Source organism: Suncus etruscus, chromosome 7 (assembly GCF_024139225.1).
Source record: "Suncus etruscus isolate mSunEtr1 chromosome 7, mSunEtr1.pri.cur, whole genome shotgun sequence".
Taxonomy (NCBI): Eukaryota; Metazoa; Chordata; class Mammalia; order Eulipotyphla; family Soricidae; genus Suncus; species Suncus etruscus.
The window spans coordinates 118,207,245-118,227,674 of NC_064854.1; the positions used below are offsets into that span (position 1 = coordinate 118,207,245).

The window sequence follows — 20,430 nt, forward strand, 5'->3', positions numbered from 1 at the left end:
GTTCCTGTTGCTCAGGGATCTAAGCGATAGCACAGTGGGGAGGGTTCTTGCCTTGGATGTGGCCACTTATGGTTAGATCCCTGGCAACCCATATGGTCCCCACAACCCCTACTTGAGCTTGTTAGAAGTTAATTTCTGAGCACAGATCCAGCAATAAACTCTGAACACCAATGGCATGGCCTAAAAAACATAAAAACTCCAAGCCTTGCCAGAGTTGATCTCTTGGCACAGATCCGGGAGTAAGGCCTGAGCACCATCAGGTGCAGCAACCAAACAAAAACAAAAAAATTAGTACTTAATATTTACATTGTTGTTTCAGGTTAAGGGGATACTGTGGATAACTTTTTCCTATTTTTTTTTTTTATTTTCTCCCTAAATTTTCTGTAATGCCTTCTCTTTACAATAGGGGGTACCCATATATTCTTAGAGGATTTAAGTCCAAATTTAATTCTACTCATTTTCATCTTCATTGCCAAAAGAAAGAAGACTACTATTTTTGATTTGTTTTTGTGAGTTCTTTTTCTCAGAGTCCTGCTTTTTGACTTCCTCTTCCTGAGTCTTTTTCTTTTTTGAGCTTGCTGTTAAACCGGAATACTTTTCTTCTGAGGAACGCTTGGCTGGCTTTCGATACATGATTCTCCCATCAGCTGAAACTGGTTCTTCATCTGCAGCAAAAACAGACTTAAATAACTTTCTTTTCTCCTCATTATTTTGCCTTTATCAAAGTGTCCAATGGTAAGAAAATAATCTCATAGCCAAGGATGTCCTTATATTCAATTGCTTGGCTTTCTCCAAAGGAATCTAGTCACCAAGAAAAATGTACTGAGTGAAGCATTAAGGAATACTCACAAGCCCAACTGAGTGTGTATGTGTATGTTTTGGAGGCCTTGTGTATGTATTTAGGGGGTTGAGGGACCATTCTTGGGTAAGGAAACCACATAAAGAAGGCAGCTGTGTGTGTGTGGTGGAGACTATATAATAAAGATGTGTATATGTGTTTTGGGGAAAGGGGGTCATGGCCATATCCAGTGGAGCTCAGGGGTTATTCCTGGTTCTGCGATCAGGATTGATTCCTGGCAATCAGGATATCTTGTCCTAATTATCTGAAATGGGGTTAGATACATGAAAGACAAGTGCCTTAATTCTATACTATATTGTATTTATATTTATAAACCCTAGGTTGTGTTTTTGAAAAGTATGTTGAAAAATGGGACCAGAAATAGTATACTAGGTAGGGAGTTTTTTCCATAGTTGGCCTAGGTTCGATCCCTGGCACCATGTTCTCCCAAGCACTGCCAGAAGTGATCTCAAGGCATAGAACTAGGAGTAAGCCCTCAGGACCAACATATATAGCCCCAAAATGAAACAAACACTAAAGGACGGATGGGGCCACACACACACACACACACACACACACACACACACACACACACACACACACACACAGGACCAACATATACACACACACACACACACACAGGACCAACATATACACACACACACACACACACACAGGACCAACATATATAGCCCCAAAATGAAACAAACACTAAAGGACGGATGGCCCCCCCCCCCACACACACACGTACACGTAACTGGAATTTTAGCATTTCTTTCTTTTCTTTCTTTTTTTTTTTTTTTGTGGTTTTTGGGTCACACCCGGCAGTGCTCAGGGGTTATTCCTGGCTCCATGCTCAGAAATTGCTCCTGGCAGGCACAGGGGACCATATGGGACTCCGGGATTCGAACCGATGACCTTCTGCATGAAAGACAAACGCCTTACCTCCATGCTATCTCTCTGGCCCCTAGCATTTCTTTCTAAACCAAATATTTAGCAACAGATATTTAGCAAAATAAAATGTGTACACAATAGCATATTAAACATTAAATATTAACTTCTGCTGACTAGTTTGTAAACATAACCACCTGTTTTTAAAATTAAGTTTGCTTAATTTTCATAATAACCTCAATTAAGTAGATTTAAGGACCAAATTAAGAAGCTGAAGGATAGGGGAAAAAAAAGAGGCTGAGGGATAAAAAATGATACGATCAAAGTCACACACCTGGTTAATTATTAAAGAGCATGAATCTAGGACTAGACCTTCAAAAGTACCACAAAACAGGTTACCTTATTATTTGGGAGGGATGGGGTGTGGATCTTGCGTCACACTGGCTATGCTAAGATTGATGTCTGGTTATGAACTTAAGAGGAATTACTTCTGGTGTTGTATAGAGATGCCAGGGATCGAACCTGGGTCTGCTGTGTGTAAGGAAAGCATCTTACCTGCTATACTATCTTTCTAGCCCTAAAATGGATCAGGTCGAACATACCTGCATTGGCAGCCTTTATTTCTGCTTTAATTTTCATGACTTCTTCAGCTGATAAATCTCCCTTTTTTAAAACCACCACTTGGGGTTGTTCATCTTCTTTGTCACTTTGATCACCATCATCATCTGGGAGGTGAGGTTGGATTCTCTAGGGGAAAACACAATACAATGTGTTTGTTGGTCTTCAAACAAATATAACCATTGCCTCTATGAGAGATTAATTACTAAAATGCTCTTTTGGGGGCTGGGTTGAAAAATGTGCATACCAAAATGTATTTTACCTATTATTAAAATACTTGTTCCTGGGCTGAAACAACAGTAAAGCTGGTAATGCATTTGCCTTAAATAAGGCTGACCTGGGTTCAATCCTAGACACACCATATGCTTCCCTGAACCCTTCCAGCAGCGAACCTTAATTACAAAGTCAGGAGTATGCCCAGACCACAGCCAGCAGCAGCAAATAAACTTGTTATTTCCTGTTTTACATTGTCTTCCTTGTTTCTTCACCTACATAGCAACGGTCTGAAAGATCTGGCATTGGCCTGGAACTGCAGCTGTGTCCTGTGACTCTAAGGGCTTCTGGACTGAAAGCAGTCTTGACAATTGCAGATCCATGAACTTCTTTACTTCTAGCTTCTTGGTTTCACCCATCTGAACAAGTTCCCACTGCCCTTAGCCAACTAGACTTCCTTCTAGATCAGTGTTATTCAACGTTTCTAAACTTGTGGATTGGCACCTGTCCTATACAACAGTTAAAACCAAGGCAGAACAGAGTTTTCTTTTGGTTTTGTTTTTTGGCCACACCCAGCAGTGCTCAAGGCTTACTCTGGTTCTGCACTCCGGAGCGACTCCTATCAGACTTGGGGGACCATATGGGATGACTGAAATCAACATAGGTCAGCCATGTGCAAGCGCCCTACCTCCTGGACGTCCAATCGAGCCCTAGATCAGTGGTTTTTCACTTTTCTACACCTGTCAGGACTGACTCTGGCCAATGATTAAAGACTGCTGTTCTAGACTGACTTTTCCTACAAGTCCTTAACACAGAGTCATCAGTGTTTCTGTCACCTGGATAGATCCTTTGAGTCGTGCTCTGTGCTTCAGTTTTGTACATATGAGTCTGACAAATAGTAGCAACCTCAGATGTAGCAGAGGGGGTAAGGTGCTTGCTTGTCTTACACTTCCAATAGTTCTTTAGTCACCTCTACAGAGTCTATAATTCACCATTTCCACATCTTTACTGAGACTGTTTCTTCAGCTCTGCCTATTAATCTATGTTCAAGTTGAGTGACTATCCCTGTTCTGTGAAGACTTACCTGATGACAAGCAATCATTGAACCAGAATACCTATTCATCTACCAACTGGCACCAAATGGTACCATATATTGAGGTATATAGTTGCAAATGCAAAATTATGTTACCACCAATCTACTAAGCTACGGATTGCTCAAAAAACTGGAAATTGAGCTCCCATATGATCCAGCTATCCCACTTCTCAGGATATACCTTAGGAACACAAAAATATAATACAGAAATCTCTTCCTCACACCTATATTCATTGCAGCGCTACTTATAATAGCCAGACTCTGGAAACAACCAAGATACCCTTCAACAAATGAATGGCTAAAGAAACTGTGGTACATACACACAATGGAATATTATGCAGCCGTCAGGAGAGATGAAGTCATGAAATTTTCCTATACATGGATGGACATGGAATCTATTCCACTGAGCGAAATAAGTCAGAGGGAGAGAGAGATAAGACACAAAATAGTCTTACTCATCTAACGCTTTTAAGAAAAACTAAAGACATTACTGTAATAAGGCCCAGACACAATAGAGTTCTCAAACTCGTAGCCCGTACAACATTTTGTGGCCCTGCACTAGAGGAATCTTTTTTTGTTTTGTTTTAGTTGTTTGGGTCACACCCCCCAATGTTCAAGGCTTACTCCTGACTTAGCATTCAAGGATCACCCCGACTTTGCCTCCTGTGGCCCGCAGGTAAATTGAGCTTGAGACCTCTGAAAGGGCTGGTGGGGCCGGAAGGAATGTGAAGCTCAACACAAAGAGTAGCTAATGCATTTAGGGAAATAACTACACCAACAACTAGCATGGCAATGTGAAAGAATGAGAGAAGTAGAATACCTGTCTCAAATACAGGCAGGGGTGGGGGAAGAAGGAAGGGGAGAAAGCATTGGTGGTGGTGCATGTTGCACTGGTTTGGGGGGAGTATTCTGTTTATGATTGAAACCCAACTACAAACATGCTAGTAATCATGGTGCTTAAATAAAGATTTATATATAAATATAATAAATACAATATTAAATATTTAAATAATACATAAATATATTTATAAATTTATATATCTATATATCTATATCTATATATATATAAAGCAGAAGACAACAAACAGGAGAGTGGTCTTAACCATCCACCAAGGCCTAGGCTCTTTACCTGAGTCGACTCATTTTCTTATTTATTTTTAATATATATATATATCTTCATTTAAGCACCATGATTACAAACAAGCTTGTAATGGGGTTTCAGTCCTAAACAGAATTTTCGGGGTCCAAGAGCTGTAGTAGTTGTTGGAAGCCGACCAGCTTGGGAGCTCCAAGCAAGAACTTACCTACCTGCAAAATGGGCAGGGGAGCAAAAGAATGGATGGGGCCCATCATCTGTCCTAGGCCTTTAGATTCAGACAGAAGGCAGAACTGACCTAGGGGGCCGAACTGACCCAGGCTCACCTTCGTTTCCACGGTGGGCCCTTCCCTGTAGCCGACCCGTTCTTTGAAGCGAGCCAGGAAAGTCGGCTCGGCCGGCCGCACATAAGACACTTGGTTCCTCTTGCTCATGGCGGCTCCGGGAGTCGCCCGTGGATGACGTCAAGGGCGACGATTGATGACGTAGACGAAACCACGCCCACTCCCGGGCAAACGCGACGGCTTCCGTCGCCCTGGCGTCAACGTTCCGAGCGAGCGCCAAATTCAATTCGAATCCGCCGCCATCTTGCGCCGGCGGGATTTGGGGCGTCCCGAGAGTTCGGGGTTGCGGGGTGTTCGGCTCCGCCGGAGCCGAAGACGAAGGTGTCGGGGGGTTTGGCGGGAGCCATGGCGCCGGGCTGCAAAAGTAAGTAGAGCTCCGACTGCGCGCCTAGGTAGGCCGCAGGGGCGCTCTGGCCGCCTCTCGCCACTCTCGTTCGCTGGCTCTTGGGTCTGGGGTCCGGAGGTTCCCCTCTAGGCCTCCGTTCTGTTCCCTCTCGATGGTTCCATCCTTTAGGCCGGTGGCTATCTCAGGGGCTATTTCTGGCTCTACGCTCAGAAATTGTTCCTGGCCGGCTCAGGGGACCCTATGGGATGCCGGGATTCGAACCACTGTCCTTCTGCATGCAAGGCAAACTTTGGCCCTACCTCCATGCCGTCTCTTACCATTTTGCATTCTGCTCTCCTTCCATTGACAGTGGAGATGGATCCCTCCAGCTCCAGCTTCCAGGGCGATATTTGCACTCACATAGGCAGGCCCACGATGGGGCCACATGAAATGTGCTTTTAGAAACATTGCACTTTTTGCCCCCAAATTTGGGCTTCAAGCAAAAGACATTGACTGGGGCTGGACCGATGGCACAAAGGGTAGGTAGGGATTTGGCCTTGCATCCTCTAAGCATCCTGCCTGAGCCCACCAGGAGTTAATTCTCCTGAGCATTACTGACTTGCCCCCCCCAACCCCAAAATAATAAAAATAATAATAAAGCAAAGACAGAGTCATCTGGGGGTGTAATTCGTCATTTTTCTCAGCTTGGAACACGCCCCCTTGGGAGCTCCAGTGGGTTGGGTTTGCTTGGCTTTGGAATTGGAGGGTTAGGGGCCCTGATTATCCTCCCTCGGATTCCCCAACCCCCCCCCCCCTCACCCGGTTTAGAATTTGTTTTGTAAACCTGGATTTACTCTCCAGCATTCCATAAGGTCCCCCTGGCATCATAGGCGTGGCCCAATCCTCCCCCACCCCATCAAAAACATAATTTCTCACTTGTGACTTCAGGTTTGATTCAGTTTGATTGAGTCTTCACTGCCTGCGAAAAAGCCCTCAGGTGGGAACAAAGGGGAGGGGATAATCCTGTGTCCTAAGGCTTAAACCCCTGGGCTGTGCAGCTGCATTGGGAATCCTCTTCTGGAAATGTCCTATAGTAAGATATTTCTTCATGGCTGTTTGCCCAAAGACCTAAAGTGGAAGTGGAATGTTCAAATTTTTCTTCATTTAAAAATATGTGTTAAAATATGTGTTAAAATTTACTTTTTAATTAAATTCTTGGGGGGCCCAGAACCAGTGGCGCTCAGGGTTTGCTTCTGACTCTGCTCAGAAATCATTCCTGGCAGGCTCGGGGAACCATTGCGGTTGCCAGGCATTGAACCCAGGTCTGTCCAGGATTGGCCATATGCAAGGCAAAAGCCCTACTACTGTGCTATTGCTCGGGCCCCTTTAATATTTAATCAAATATTAATTTTGTTTGTTTGGGGCCACACCCGGTGATACTGAGGAGTTACTCCTGGTTATGCGCTCAGAAATTGCTATTGACTTGGGTGACCATATGGGATGCTGGGGATTGAACCAAAGTCCGTCCTGGGTCAGCCCTATGCAAGGCAAATGCCCTACCGCTGTGCTATTGCTCCGACCCCTAAATATTAAATTTTTAAAGAGTTAACTAGTTTCAGGCCCCAGGACATGGGTGACAGCTTCCCAAAGTCACCTTGTGAGTCTGTCTTGCAGAGAGTTCTGGAATGGTGATGCTGTCTTTAACTGAAATGGAGAAGCAGGTTTGCAGTTTTAGAGGTGCGCTGGGGACATCTCATTTGGAAAGATCATATTAAAAGTCTGGGGTTGGCTCAGGAGAACCAGGGAGGGCCACTGTCTCAATTTGGTTTTGTCAAGTAATAAAAGCATTTAAAACCATGCAAAGGGATGGTACTCCCATGGAGCATGTAAGGATGGAAAAGAAACAAACCTAGGCTTGGATCCTAGAGTGCTCAGCTGTTCAGAGCTTAGAGCCGAGGAGGTGAAGAGGAGTATTGAAAAATGGGAAAAAGGTTACATGGGCATGGGGTTTATATTTATAGGTTGCACTCTTAAGCATCTTCAATGCTTGTCTTTTTTTTTTTTTTTTTTAATTCTCTAGCTGAATTACGCAGTGCGGCAAGTTGCCAGTCTAACCAAGCAAGGTAAGTAAAAACATGTTAACACAGTGGATCAGAACAGCAGTGTGTCTAAACCTATCATTAACGAGTGGTACTTGTACTAAACCTTGGTTCTTGGCTACCTGGACATCTGGAGGCAGGATTCACATCATTCTCGCACATCACCCTCCCATTGTCATCCTTCATTCCTGACTAAAAGATGGAATCAGTAATATACTTCGTCTTGGGATATATTAATTTTGTTTGTTTGTTTTTGGGCCACACCCAGTGACACTCAGGATTACTCCTGCCTATGTGCTCTGAAATTGCCTCTGGCTTGGGGGACCATATGGGACGCGGGGGTGGGGTGGGGGGGGTGGGGGGGTGGGTCAAATCTCGGTCCGTCCTAGGTTAGTGCGTGCAAGGCAAACACTCTACTGCCTGTGCCACCGCTCTGACCCCTTTTTTTTGGGGGGGGGGGGTAATTTATTATTAAGAGGAAAGTCACCCGTGATAAGAGTCTTAAGTCCAAGGATCAAAATCCTCCCATCAAGTGGGATTCAGATGACTTATCTGAAGCAAATCAATATAAGCTGGGGAATATGAGATTCATTTAAGACAGGGGTCTCAAACTTGTGGCCTGTGGGCCATTTGCGGCCCTCCGTACAACTTTTTTTTTTGGGGGGGTCACACCCGGCGGTGCTCAGGGGTTACTCCTGGCTGTCTGCTCAGAAATAGCTCCTGGCAGGCACGGGGGACCATATGGGACACCGGGATTCGTACCAACCACCTTTGGTCCTGGATCGGCTGCTTGCAAGGCAAAAGCTGCTGTGCTATCTCTCCGGGCCCTCCGTACAACATTTTGTGGCCCGAGGCCGGCCTTCAAATATCACAGTATTCACAATTATTCGCTTACCGAATGATCGCAATAAAAATCACATTAAACATTCGCATACCCCAAGCAGTTCCGTTCGGGGTATGCAAATGTTTAATGCGATTTTTTGCGATTTTTTTTCTTACTAATGCGACATTTTATTGCGAATATTCGGTAAGCGAAATCCCTTATGCGGCCCTGCCTCACTCCAACTTTGCCTCCTGTGGCCCCCAGGTAAATTGAGTTTGAGACCCCTGATTTAAGAGGTAAATTTTGGAGCTGGGAGTGAGAGTTGTAGCACTTGCCTTGCAGGTGTGAGGTCCAGGTTTAACCCCAGCGTTACCCAAATAAACACAAAAAACTATGAAAGAGGTAAATGTTAATAGGTAGATCTTGGGCTTTGTTAGAGAGAAAATATAAAGACATGAAAGCAGGAGAGGTAGTATAGGGGGTAGGGTGCTTGCTTTGCATGCATCAGAACACACATTCAATCCCCTATACCAATATGGTCCCTGGGACTTTACCTGGGGTGATTCTGAATACTGCTGTTCTATGGCCTAAAGTCCCCACACCCAAATTAAAAACAAACCAAAAAAAAAAAAAGAAGCCTGAAAATGTTCTCCAGTGAATTTAATTACAGCTTTTTATTTTAATTTTAGTAATGAAGGAGATGCCATCAAGGTTTTTGTACGGATTCGTCCGCTTGAAGAGGGTTCGACTGATGGAGAGCAAAATTTATGCTTATCTATGCTCTCCTCTACAACTGTACGGTTGCACTCGAACCCTGAGCCCAAGATCTTCACCTTTGATCATGTTGCAGACATGAACACTACTCAGGTATGTTCATTTAGAAACTTGCATTTTCTACTTGGGATGCAGAAGTAGATTCATTTAAAAGGTAAGTCCCCACAAATATTGTTTGTAGAGATTTCAATTCGGTTAAGAAGCTCAAACATTTCCTAATTTTTTTTTTTGGTTTTTGGGTCACACCCGGCGGTGCTCAGGTTTCTCCTGGCTCTTTACTCAGAAGTTGTTCCTGGGGCTGGAGTGGTGGTGCATTGGTAGGGCCTTTGCCTTGTACGAATTGACCTAGAATGGACCGTGGCATCCCATATGGTCCTCCCAAGTCAGGAGCGATTTCTGAACCCAAAGCCAGGAGTAACCCCTGAGCGTCACCGGGTGTGGCCGGAAAAACCAAAAAAATTTTTTTATATTGTAGAAGTGGTTTAGGGGAAATGTTTTTTTTTTTAATGTGAAGTAATATGTTTGTTGCCAAGCACACAGATCTTATTGCTACATTGTAGAATTTATGAAGCAGTAATTAATTTTTGTGACTTGTTAATATGTTTGGTGCTTTTGTAGGAGTCTGTGTTTTCAACTGTGGCCAAAGGCATTGTGGAGTCCTGCATGAGTGGTTACAATGGCACCATCTTTGCCTAGTAAGTTGTTTTCTGTTTTCTTATACAAGGAAGTAGTTGTAGGTGTTTCTCTTCCTTTATGACTGATTTAATAAATAGACGAGGTGATTTGAAACAGCACACTTACTACAGTTTTTGAGTTGCATGTGACACTGAGCAAAAATCTGCATCAGCAGGGCTGTGCTCCTTTCTGAAAACTTTTTTTTTTTTTTTTTTTTGGTTTTTGGGCCACACCCTGTGACGCTCAGGGGTTACTCCTGGCTATGCGCTCAGAAGTTGCTCCTGGCTTCTTGGGGGACCATATGGGACGCCGGGGGATCGAACCGCGGTCCGTCCTAGGCTAGCGCAGGCAAGGCAGGCACCTTACCTCCAGCGCCACCTCCGGCCCCCCTTTCTGAAAACTTAAGAGAAAAATTATTTACTTTCGACTCTGCAGAGATCACCCATATTTCTTGTTTTGTACCCCATTCTCATCAAACCAACAGCATGGATTCTGATTTTTTTTTTTCCTATCTCTTCTCTGGTTAGCAAGTGGTTGAATTTTGCTTCTTGGAGAATATATACTGATATTATTTGGAATAATGCAAGAAAGATTTGTCTCTACTCCTCCATCTCTGGCATGGACTTAACATTAGTACTTTACACTTTGGGCTATATTGTCTTATATGCTCATATTGATTTACCTTGGTCATTGGGAACTTTTCGAAGTTGGTTTCTTTTTTTTAAAACTCATTTATTTATTGATTGATTGATTGGTTTTGGGGCCACATCCAGCGACATTCAGGGGCTGCTCCTGGCTCTACACTCAGAAATTGCCCCTGGCAGGCTGAGGGACCATATGGGATGTCAGGAATCTAGCCAGGTCTCTCTCGGATCAGCCACATGCAAGGCAAACGCCCTACTACTGTGCCATCTCTGGCCCCATCAAAGTTGGTTTCTATGTCCTTTTTACATATTAAATCTTACAGTTTGAGCACTTCCCTTTATGATGGTACAGAAGGCCTTTTTGGCTCATGTTGCATTTTCTCTATTTTAGGTCTAGAATGAATAATATTCCCAAATACTCCTTTTTTTTTTTTTTTTCCGGGCCACACCGTTTTATGCTCGGGTTAATCCTGGCTAAGGGCTCAGAAATTGCCCCTGGCTTGGGGGGACTATATGGGACGCCTGGGGATTGAACCGCAGTCCTTGCTTGGCTAGCGCTTGCAAGGCAGACACCTTTCCTCTAGCGCCACCTCGCTGGCCCCCCAAATACTCTCAATTCTCATTCTTTTTATTGGAAAATAGCATTTAGAAATTAAGATCAGGACACTATATGCTTGTTGCTTCTGGAGTGTTGTCACCTTTATTTCAGCAGACAACTAGGTAATAAAAAAATAAATCATGTTGACAAACATGACTTAGTATATATATTTTGGGGGTTCACACCTGGCAGCGCTCGGGTTACTCCTGTCTCTGTACTCAGAAATTGCTCTTATCAGGCTTGGGGGACCATATGGGATGCCAGGCTTTGAACCCATGTTGGCTGGGTGCAAGGCAAACGCCCTACTGCTATGCTATCTCTTTGGTCCCTATGTATTTTTTAACATAGTTTTTATGTCATTTTTGTGTATATGTTATGCTAAGTAAACATGAATTCATACATAAGGTCTTTGAGTATGATTGAAGTATTTAAACTTCATACAATTTATTATTTTGTTTGTTTGTTTGTTTGTTTTGTTTTTTTGGTTTTTGGGCCACACCCGGCGGTGCTCAGGGGTTACTCCTGGCTGTCTGCTCAGAAATAGCTCCTGGCAGGCACGGGGAACCATATGGGACACCGGGATTCGAACCATCCACCTTTGGTCCTGGATCGGCTGCTTGCAAGGCAAACGCCACTGTGCTATCTCTCCGGGCCCCATACAATTTATTCTAACCTTTCATTTTTTTGTGGTAGTGCTAGGACTCCAACCCAAGGCCTCACATACAAGATGTGCTTTACCTTCTGAGCTGCTTTTTAGCCCCTCCCTCCTCCGTGTATATCTTCATGCTGACAAAGAGAAATTGACTTCTTACCTTCTGTCATTCATTGACTCTATTCAACCCCTTATAAAAACATTTCAACATTATTTACCTGTATTCTGTGAAACAAATCTACCAAATAAAATACAGGATTTTATATGTTTCTTTCTTTGATCATGCCTTACAGTTTTCTGGTGAAATCTTCATTTTCTAAAGTCGTATCACTTTCCATATAGTTATGTGATTTTTTTTTTCTTATTTTTTGTTTTGTTTATTTTGGGGCCAAAACCAACTGGGCTCAGGGCTTACTCCTGGCTCTGTGCTCAGGAATCATTCCAGGTGGTCCCCAGGGGACCATATGGAGTGTCAGGGGTAGTGTGCAAAAGCAAACGCCCTATTCACTGAAGTATTGCTCCAGTCCCCTCCTTTGTTACATACTTTTAATGGGTTCCATATGCTGTGCTGGGAGCCAAATCTGAGACATCTGCAAACAAGGCAAATACCTTAACTGCTGTACCATTTCTCCAGCTCTGTGTTGTTGTTGTTGTTGTTGTTATAATCTTAGGCCACACCTCACTGTGCTCATAGCTTACTCTAGTTTCTGTGGTTAGGGAACCATATGGTATGTTGGGGATTGAGCCAACGTTGGCAGTGTGCAAGAATATGTGTTCTACCCCACTATACTCTCTCTTTCCTCACCAAACTTGAATGATATTGGGGGTGGTGGTGGAATGTACTGAATCCAGCATCTCCTGTGTGCAAAACATCCACTACAGCCCTTTTTTTGTTTGGAGGCCACATTCTGCAGCACTCTGCAGTTACTCCTGGCTCTGTGCTCAGAAATTACTCCTGGCAGCCTCAAGAGACCATATGGGAATACAGGAATTGAACCCACGTCAGCTGCATGCAAGGCAAAAACACCTTACATGCTGTGCCATTCCTTCGGCCCTTATTATTATTATTATTATTATTATTATTATTATTATTTTGCACTGCTGGGGATCAAACTTATTCCTCAGGTTTCACAAACAGGATTTGTTTTCCACCACTGAGCTTTATATTGCTGTTTCTAATTTTTAAACAGAAAACAAGCTGTTTGTACAGAAGTTTATATAGTAGGAGATTATGCATGTTGATATTAGATGATAGTTTTCTAAACTTTATGTGTAGAAGTAATAGAAAAATGTTTTTTTTTTTTTTACAGTGGGCAGACTGGCTCAGGGAAAACATTTACTATGATGGGTGAGTAAACATTTGCTGGCTTAAACTATTTTTTCTGTAATGATAGTAAACACTACTTTTGGGGAAAAGGCTTTTGACCTTGTAAAATGAGGCATTTTATCTAATTTTATGTGAGAATGTAATTGTAAATGTGATTAGAAAACCCATATCTGCAGTTGTCTCCCAACTCCATGCTTGGCGCAAAGTAGTTGTGTAGTAAAATAGTTTTTGACTTGAGTTAAATCTGAGATATTTATAAACCTTCAATGAACACATCACAAACCAGCATTCTTAATCAGTAGCTACCCACCCACTCTGTCATTATTGACTTTGTTTTTGAACTTCTATGAATTAACAGTTACTGTATATTCTCTTATGCCTGGTTTTTCTCACAATATTAAATTTATTAGACTTGTGGTGTAAACAGTAGTAGGTTTACTTTCTGGAGTAATTGTTAACTTTATTAAGCCTGTTTATAGTTGATGTCTGATTTAACATTTGACTCCACAGCCAGTGTGTACAGTTTAGCCTGTGGAGTCAAATATAATATATAAGAAGTTAAATGTGAGGGGGGGCAGAGCGGTAGCACAAGTAGTAGGGTGTTTGCCTTGCTTGCTCTGACCTAGGATGGACCACGGTTCGATCCCCCTGTGTCCCATATGGCCCCCCAAGCCAGGAGCATTTTCCGAGTGCATAGCTAGGAGTAACCCCTGAGCATCACATGGTGTGGCCAAAAAAAAACCAACAACAAAAAAAGAAATTAAATGCAATTATTTGTCCTTATGCTAAATTTGATGCCTAGCAGTAGGAAGGGATTCAAGTTTGTACGAAGATTGGTTATTTTTTTCTGGGGCATAGATTTGGGGCTAACTCAGTGGTGCTCAGGGCTTATTCCTGGTTCTCTGCACAGGTATCAAACCCAGGTCAGGTGTTTCCACAAGGAAAATGATATATTTGTTGTACTAGTGCTCAGGCTCCCCAAGATTATTTGAGGGGGCTTACACCCAGCATTACTCTAGGGTTACTCCAGACTCTGCACTCAGGAATTACTCCTAGTGGTTTTGGGGGCCATATGGGATGCTAGGGTTCAAACTTGGGTCAGTTGTGTACAAGGCAAACACCGTACCTATTGCACTATCACTCTAGTACCTTAGATTGTTTTTTCACTTATAAGTAACTTAAAATTGGTCAATTGTGGCTGCTCTCTCTCTCTTTTTTTTTTTTTTAATTTTTTGTTTTGGTCCTACACACAGCTGTGTTAAGATCTTACCTTGGCCCAGTGCACAGAGAATCTCTCCTAGTGGGCTCTGGGGAACATGGGATACCAGGGATCAGACCCAGGTCAGCTGTATGTGAGACAAATTTCCTACCTGCAGTACTCTTATTGCTCCAGTCCCGTTCTCATGTTTTTTAGCAAATTCTGTTGTATGATCTTTCGCAGACCAAAACTGAGTTTGAAGTATTCCTGTAATAATAAAAGAATTGAGCATATCTAATTCTGTATACCATTCTTTTAGGACCACCTGAATCTGATCATTTTTCTCATAACCTAAGAGGAGTAATTCCACGAAGCTTTGAATATTTATTCTCCCTGATTGACCGTGAAAAAGAAAAGGTAAAAGTTACTGTAAAAGTAAAATGTTCTAGACAGATCGGCTGAGGATCACTGGGTGTGGCCCACAAACAAACAACAAAAAAAATAAAACTAAAACCTAACCGAAAACTTAAAACTATATTCACTCTTTCAAAGACTATAGCAATTCCTTCAAGTATAGCTTTATGAGGTTGCCTCAATAGATAAGGTAATCAAAAATAGTGTTTCCCATCTGAACTACTTATCTTTCTGTTTGACTCTGGAATACTTCTGCAAACCACTTGTGTTCCTGGGATCAGATTGATGTTACTTTAAATGTACTAATATTGGGCTGAAGAGTAATTTAAGTAAGATATTCAGGTACCTGTTTTCCATGCGACCAATCCCTGGCATCATATGTGGTTCCCAAGACCCCTCCAGGAGTGATTTCTGAGCACAAAGCCTGGATTGAGCCCAGATCATCATTAGCTGTGGTTCATTATCTCCCCAGCCCCTCACCACCAAAGGTGTATTGGAATTAGGTTGATTTTTTTAAAATTTACTTTGAAATTAATTTTCAGATTTTGGGCCATACCCAGCAAAGCTCAGTGGTTACTCCTGGCTCTGCACTTGGGAATTGCTCCTGATTTGGCTCAAGGGACCATATGGAATGTTGGAGATTGAAACCTTTTGAGTTGTATGTAATGCAAGTGTCTTATCAGTTGGCCCTTATCTTTGGATTTCTTGAGGGGTAAGGAGACATATCTGGAGGTATTCAGGGGTTACTCCTGGGTCTATGCTCAAAAATCACTCCTGGCTGGCTTGGATGCCAGGGATCGAACCTTGGTCAGCCACATGCAAGGCAAACTAACACACTACCTGCTGAGCTATTACTCTAACCCCTATCTTTAGATTTTTTTTTTTTTTTTTTGGTTTTTGGGCCACACCGGCGATGCTCAGGGGTTACTCCTGGCTGTCTGCTCAGAAATAGCTCCTGGCAGGCACGGGGGACCATATGGGACACCGGGATTCGAACCAACCACCTTTGGTCCTGGATCGGCTGCTTGCAAGGCAAACGCCGCTGCGCTATCTCTCCAGGCCCCTATCTTTAGATTTTTAAACTGACGTTTAGATGTTTTACATAAAGGGTAATGTATGATAACATTTGCATCTTGTAGAGCAAATGAGATATGAGTGTTTATTAAAGATAATAAATTATGAAAAATCATTCATTTAAAGATGACTTCCTTTTTTGTAGGCTGGGGCTGTAAAGAGTTTCCTTTGCAAGTGTTCTTTTATTGAAATCTACAATGAACAAATCTATGATCTTCTGGACTCTGCATCAGCTGGACTATACCTCAGAGAACATATCAAGAAGGGAGTCTTTGTTGTTGGTGCCGTGGAGCAGGTGGTAACCTCTGCTGCTGAAGCCTATCAGGTACCTTGACTTAAGTATTTAAGCTATTTGATCCTTTGCCAGTGTTAGGCCAGACCCACCAGAAATGGACAGTTAAAGAAGAGAGTGTATTAGATCTCAGTGCTGGGGACCCTCGGGCCAAAGAGATACTGAGAGCCCCAAGCTGTCTCAGCACACATACTTTTCTAACACAAAGAGGAGATGAGGCCACACTCTCACCTCATTGAATCAAGGAGGGGTATGTACAGGAATGGGAAACAAGGGTAGAGTACCTGAAACATCTTGGCACATCCTGGCAAGCTTTTGACACTTCTCTAATTTGCTTTACTTGTAACTGACACAGGTTTGATCCTAGGTACCTTATATCAGGGGTAACGAACACACAGCTCTCGAGCCGCATGGGGCTCCCGGCCAAAATGAATGTGGCTCTTTGCCTCTTATCATTATCTTGTACATTGTGGCTCTTTGCCGAGTTTGGATTTTGTTCTGCTGCTTCTGAGGAGGGGCCTCTGAGGAGAGGTCTCCGAGCGCATAGTCCCGCCCCCAGGCCTCGGAAACAAGCGGGAGACCCATGTGGCACATATTGGATCACATCTTGCCGTTAGCTCTTAGTGTGGAGGACGCAGCACACCTTCACCATCACTGCAGGATTTTTACCCTCACTCAAAATGGCAAAATGCAATATGTGTTTAATATATTATTGTTAAAATTTTATGCTTTTGTGTGAGTGCTTGTCTGTTTTGGCAGGTCACTGCGTGGTGTGGCTCTCTGACTCTCACAGTTTAAAATGTTGGCTCTTTGTGTCGAACTTGTTCGCCACCCCTGGCTTATATGGTCTCCCAGGAGTGATCCTTGAACACAGAGCCAGGATTAAGTCCTGAGCACTGCTGGGTGTAGACAAATATGAAAATTGTTTTGGGATATATTGGAAATGCATCACAGTGATCAACAGTTATTGCCTTCTTAATAGTGTTGTGTCCATACAGAAAAGTGGTGTGTCTATTTTTTTGTGTGTTTGCTTGCTTGTTTTACTTTGGTGAGGCTTGGGGACCTATTCCTGACTCCGTTCAAGGCTCACTCTTGATGGGTGAAACATCAACATGGGCTGTTGGAGAACCTGGGTCAGCACATGCAAAGCAGGCTTGCTACCTGCTGTACTGTTGTTTTGTGTTCATCGCTGTCTTCATTTATTTAGGTCACTAACATTTTATGGTTATCAAAAGAAGTTAAAAAATTCTTTTTTGGTAAACTTGAATCCACGGTAATTTATTCTTTCTTTAATTTTTATTGTTAATTTGCTTGATGTTGCAATTGAACTGGAGATCTGACTCAAAGAGCTAGATTTATCTGACATGGAGCTCCCAAGTTTAGTTCCTGGCATTGAATTATTCCCTGAAGGTATGGCCCCCAGTACTCCTCCGTCTGAAAAACACCATGATCTCTCCTTTTAAACCATTTCCCAAGCCTATTTTCCTATACATATATCTGCTATTCAAAAGTTTGGTTCTCAGGCTATTATAGTCACATGGAGGCTTTAGTAATGCAAAGTCCTGGGTCCTAACTCATATTCTCAGAAATACCTGATTTGTAGTAAGATTAAGATTCATAAGTGATGAATGTGCAGGTTTCAGTTTGAATGTTCTCCCCTATTGGGCACGCACCTATGTTTCCATGCTACAGTACACAAGATGAGTCTTAAGGTTTAGGTGGTGCAGGGGGATATTTACATAAAAAAGATGCAGATCTTTGAACTTGAGTTTTGAAATTTATCTTCTTGTTATCTCAGTAAAGAAAGGTTCTGCGGGTTGTATAGTTTATGCTGTTAACCCAAGTAGACAAAGGTACAACCAGTTCTAGGTTCTATGCTTTCTGATTTTCTTTTTTTGTTTGTTTTTGGGTCACACCTGTTAATGCTCAGAGGTTACTCCTGGCCATGTGCTCAGAAATTGCTCCTGACTTGGGGGACCATCTGGGATGCTGGGGATTGAACCGAGGTCTGTCCTAGGCTAGCGATTTCAAGGCAGACGACACCTCTAGCACCACCACTCCGGCTCCAACTTTCATATTTTTATTTGTTCTTCTGTAATCAGGAGAGAAAATAAAACTGAAAGGAAAATGAAAATAGCTTGAATACACAATGTTCATTCTTCCAACTCTTTCACTCTTTACAGATTTCCTTCTCGTGTTATTTGGCCATTGTGTATCACACGAAAGTTATGGTAATTAATTTCCCCTTTTCCTAGGTGCTATCTGGAGGATGGAGAAATAGACGTGTGGCCTCAACATCCATGAATAGAGAATCCTCTAGGTCTCATGCGGTCTTTACAATCATGATAGAGTCCATGGAGAAAAGCAGTGGGATTGTGAATATACGGACATCTCTACTCAATCTGGTGGATTTAGCAGGGTCTGAGAGGCAAAAAGATACTCATGCAGAAGGGGTGAGGTTGAAGGTAAGAAAGAATTCATTTCATGGCATGCTTTGTCTTTTCATTTCTTCTTTCCATATTTTGATGGGGTTAACTGGTTTTTTTCTTGTTAAGTTCTTGGATATCTTAGATATTAGCCCCATATTTGATAGGTATTGGGTGAATGCCTTTCTCAAATACAGGCAAGAGATAGGGAGGAGGGAGATGGAGGGCATTGGTGATAGGAATGTTACACTGGTGAAGGGGGGTGTTCTTTTTTGTGACTATAAAGGGGGGGGGAATTCATGGTGTTCATGTGACAGTGAATTTTTTGTTTTGTTTTTGTTTATTTTGTTTTAGGGCCACACCCGGTGATGCTCAGTTTATTATTCCTCGCTCTGTACTCAGGAGTCACTCCTAGCAGTGCTTGGGAGGCCATTTGGGGTGCCAGGGATTGAACCTGGGTCAGCCCTCTACGAGGCAAATACACTATTTCCTGTGTTACTGCTCTAACTCATGAGTAGGAATTCTTACTAGGTGTCAGTACCAATCTAAGTGCTGTAAAGGTCACAGAGAAGTAATATTGCCCCCAGAGAAGTGTGCATTGAAGCGAAGAGTCAGAGTCAGCCTCTTGAGCTCTCAGGCATTTTCAAGCTGTTTTGGTCTTTGAAAGATCTGTACTTGAGCCTTTTCTAAATAGTTTCTAAGTTGAAATCATTTGATCTTCCAAATCTGTGTTGTAGATAATGCTTTACAGCTTACTTTGAAGTTAAAGATACTGAAATCATTGTCATGGGGGACACATGGCTAAGAGTAGAGCTAAGGTTTGGACTGAAGTCATCCAGTTCCATAGCCAGTGCTCTTATTACAAAGTAGCTATTTATTTGTTTGTGTATTTTTTGGGTCACACCCGTCAGCATTCAGGGGTTACTCCTGGCTCTGCGCTCAGAAGTCACTCCTGGCATGCTTTGGGGACCATATGGGATGCCAAGATTTGAACCAGGGTCTGTTCTGTATTGGCCGCCTGCAAGGCAAAATGCCTTACTTCTGTGCTATCGCCCCACAAAGTAGCTATTTTGGTGACACTGCTTCTCTAGACTTCCATTACTGCAGACCCACATAATGAAATATGTTATATACAGTAAAGATCCAATGTAACATATTCACCTATTCTCTCCCTACCTCCCTGCAAGCTACTGTTTTAAGACTATTATATTGGGCCAAAGTAGATGGACCTGGGTTTGATCCCTGGCATCCCATATGGACCCCTGAGCCTGCTAGGAATGATTTCTGAGCACAGAGCCAGAAGTATCTGCTGAACGACACTGGGTATGAGCCCCCACTAAAGACGATTATATTAGGCAAGAGGGTCAGGATTATCGTTTTGCAGTAAAGCGACTCTCTTACAGCTCTGGGTTTGATTCCTGGCTCCACTAACACAAGGGAAGCAAGAGGAAAACGAAATTTATAAATGTGTTACTCTGCTCGACATGGACTCCCACCCCCATACACATTCTTTTCTAGTTTTTTGCGGTTTTTGTTTGTTTGCAGCCCACACTTGGTAGTACTTAGGTTACTCCTGCCTCTAAGCTCAGAAATTATTCCTGGGTGCTGGAGCACATTGGTAGGGCATTTGCCTTATACAGAGCCAACCCAGGATGGATCTTGGTTCAATTCCCAGCATCCCATATGGTCCCCTGAGGCTGCCAGGATCGATTTCTGAGCACAGAGCCAAATGTAATCCCTGAGCGCCGCAATGAAGCGCCAAAACCGGGAAAAATAAAGAATTTATTCCTGGTTACTCCTGGAGGACTTCGTATGGTATGCAAGGGATCGAAACCAACTCGGCCACATGCAAGGCAAACTCCCTACCTACTGTCTATTGCTCCGCCTTCTCTTTTCAAGTTTTATTCTCTACCTCTACGTGTTTTATTTTTTTATTTTTTAATATAATTTTTATTTTGATCATAGTGGCTTACATATTGTTGACAGTAATATTTTAGGTATATGTTAACTTAATAT

General features: G+C 42.8%; 2 protein-coding genes across 2 annotated transcripts in view; one reads left to right on the forward strand and one right to left on the reverse strand.

Moving 5' to 3' along the window:
• Positions 1 to 187: 187 nt before the first annotated feature.
• On the reverse strand, positions 188 to 5,190 carry KIAA1143 (KIAA1143 ortholog). Its single transcript, XM_049777422.1, has 3 exons — positions 5,076 to 5,190; positions 2,332 to 2,476; positions 188 to 665 (listed from the first exon to the last, which is right to left on the reverse strand). The coding sequence occupies exons 1-3, from the start codon at positions 5,181 to 5,183 to the stop codon at positions 451 to 453; spliced, it is 468 nt and encodes a 155-aa protein (XP_049633379.1). The 5' UTR covers positions 5,184 to 5,190; the 3' UTR covers positions 188 to 450.
• Positions 5,191 to 5,438: 248 nt separating this feature from the next.
• The window catches only part of KIF15 (kinesin family member 15), a 54,835-nt gene continuing 39,843 nt past the window's right edge, over positions 5,439 to 20,430 (forward strand). Inside the window, exons 1-8 of the mRNA XM_049777316.1 lie at positions 5,439 to 5,457; positions 7,499 to 7,541; positions 9,030 to 9,207; positions 9,733 to 9,809; positions 12,994 to 13,031; positions 14,528 to 14,625; positions 15,842 to 16,021; positions 18,244 to 18,453. Coding sequence (XP_049633273.1) covers positions 5,439 to 5,457; positions 7,499 to 7,541; positions 9,030 to 9,207; positions 9,733 to 9,809; positions 12,994 to 13,031; positions 14,528 to 14,625; positions 15,842 to 16,021; positions 18,244 to 18,453 — 843 coding nt within the window. The remainder of the gene's footprint in view (positions 5,458 to 7,498; positions 7,542 to 9,029; positions 9,208 to 9,732; positions 9,810 to 12,993; positions 13,032 to 14,527; positions 14,626 to 15,841; positions 16,022 to 18,243; positions 18,454 to 20,430) is intronic.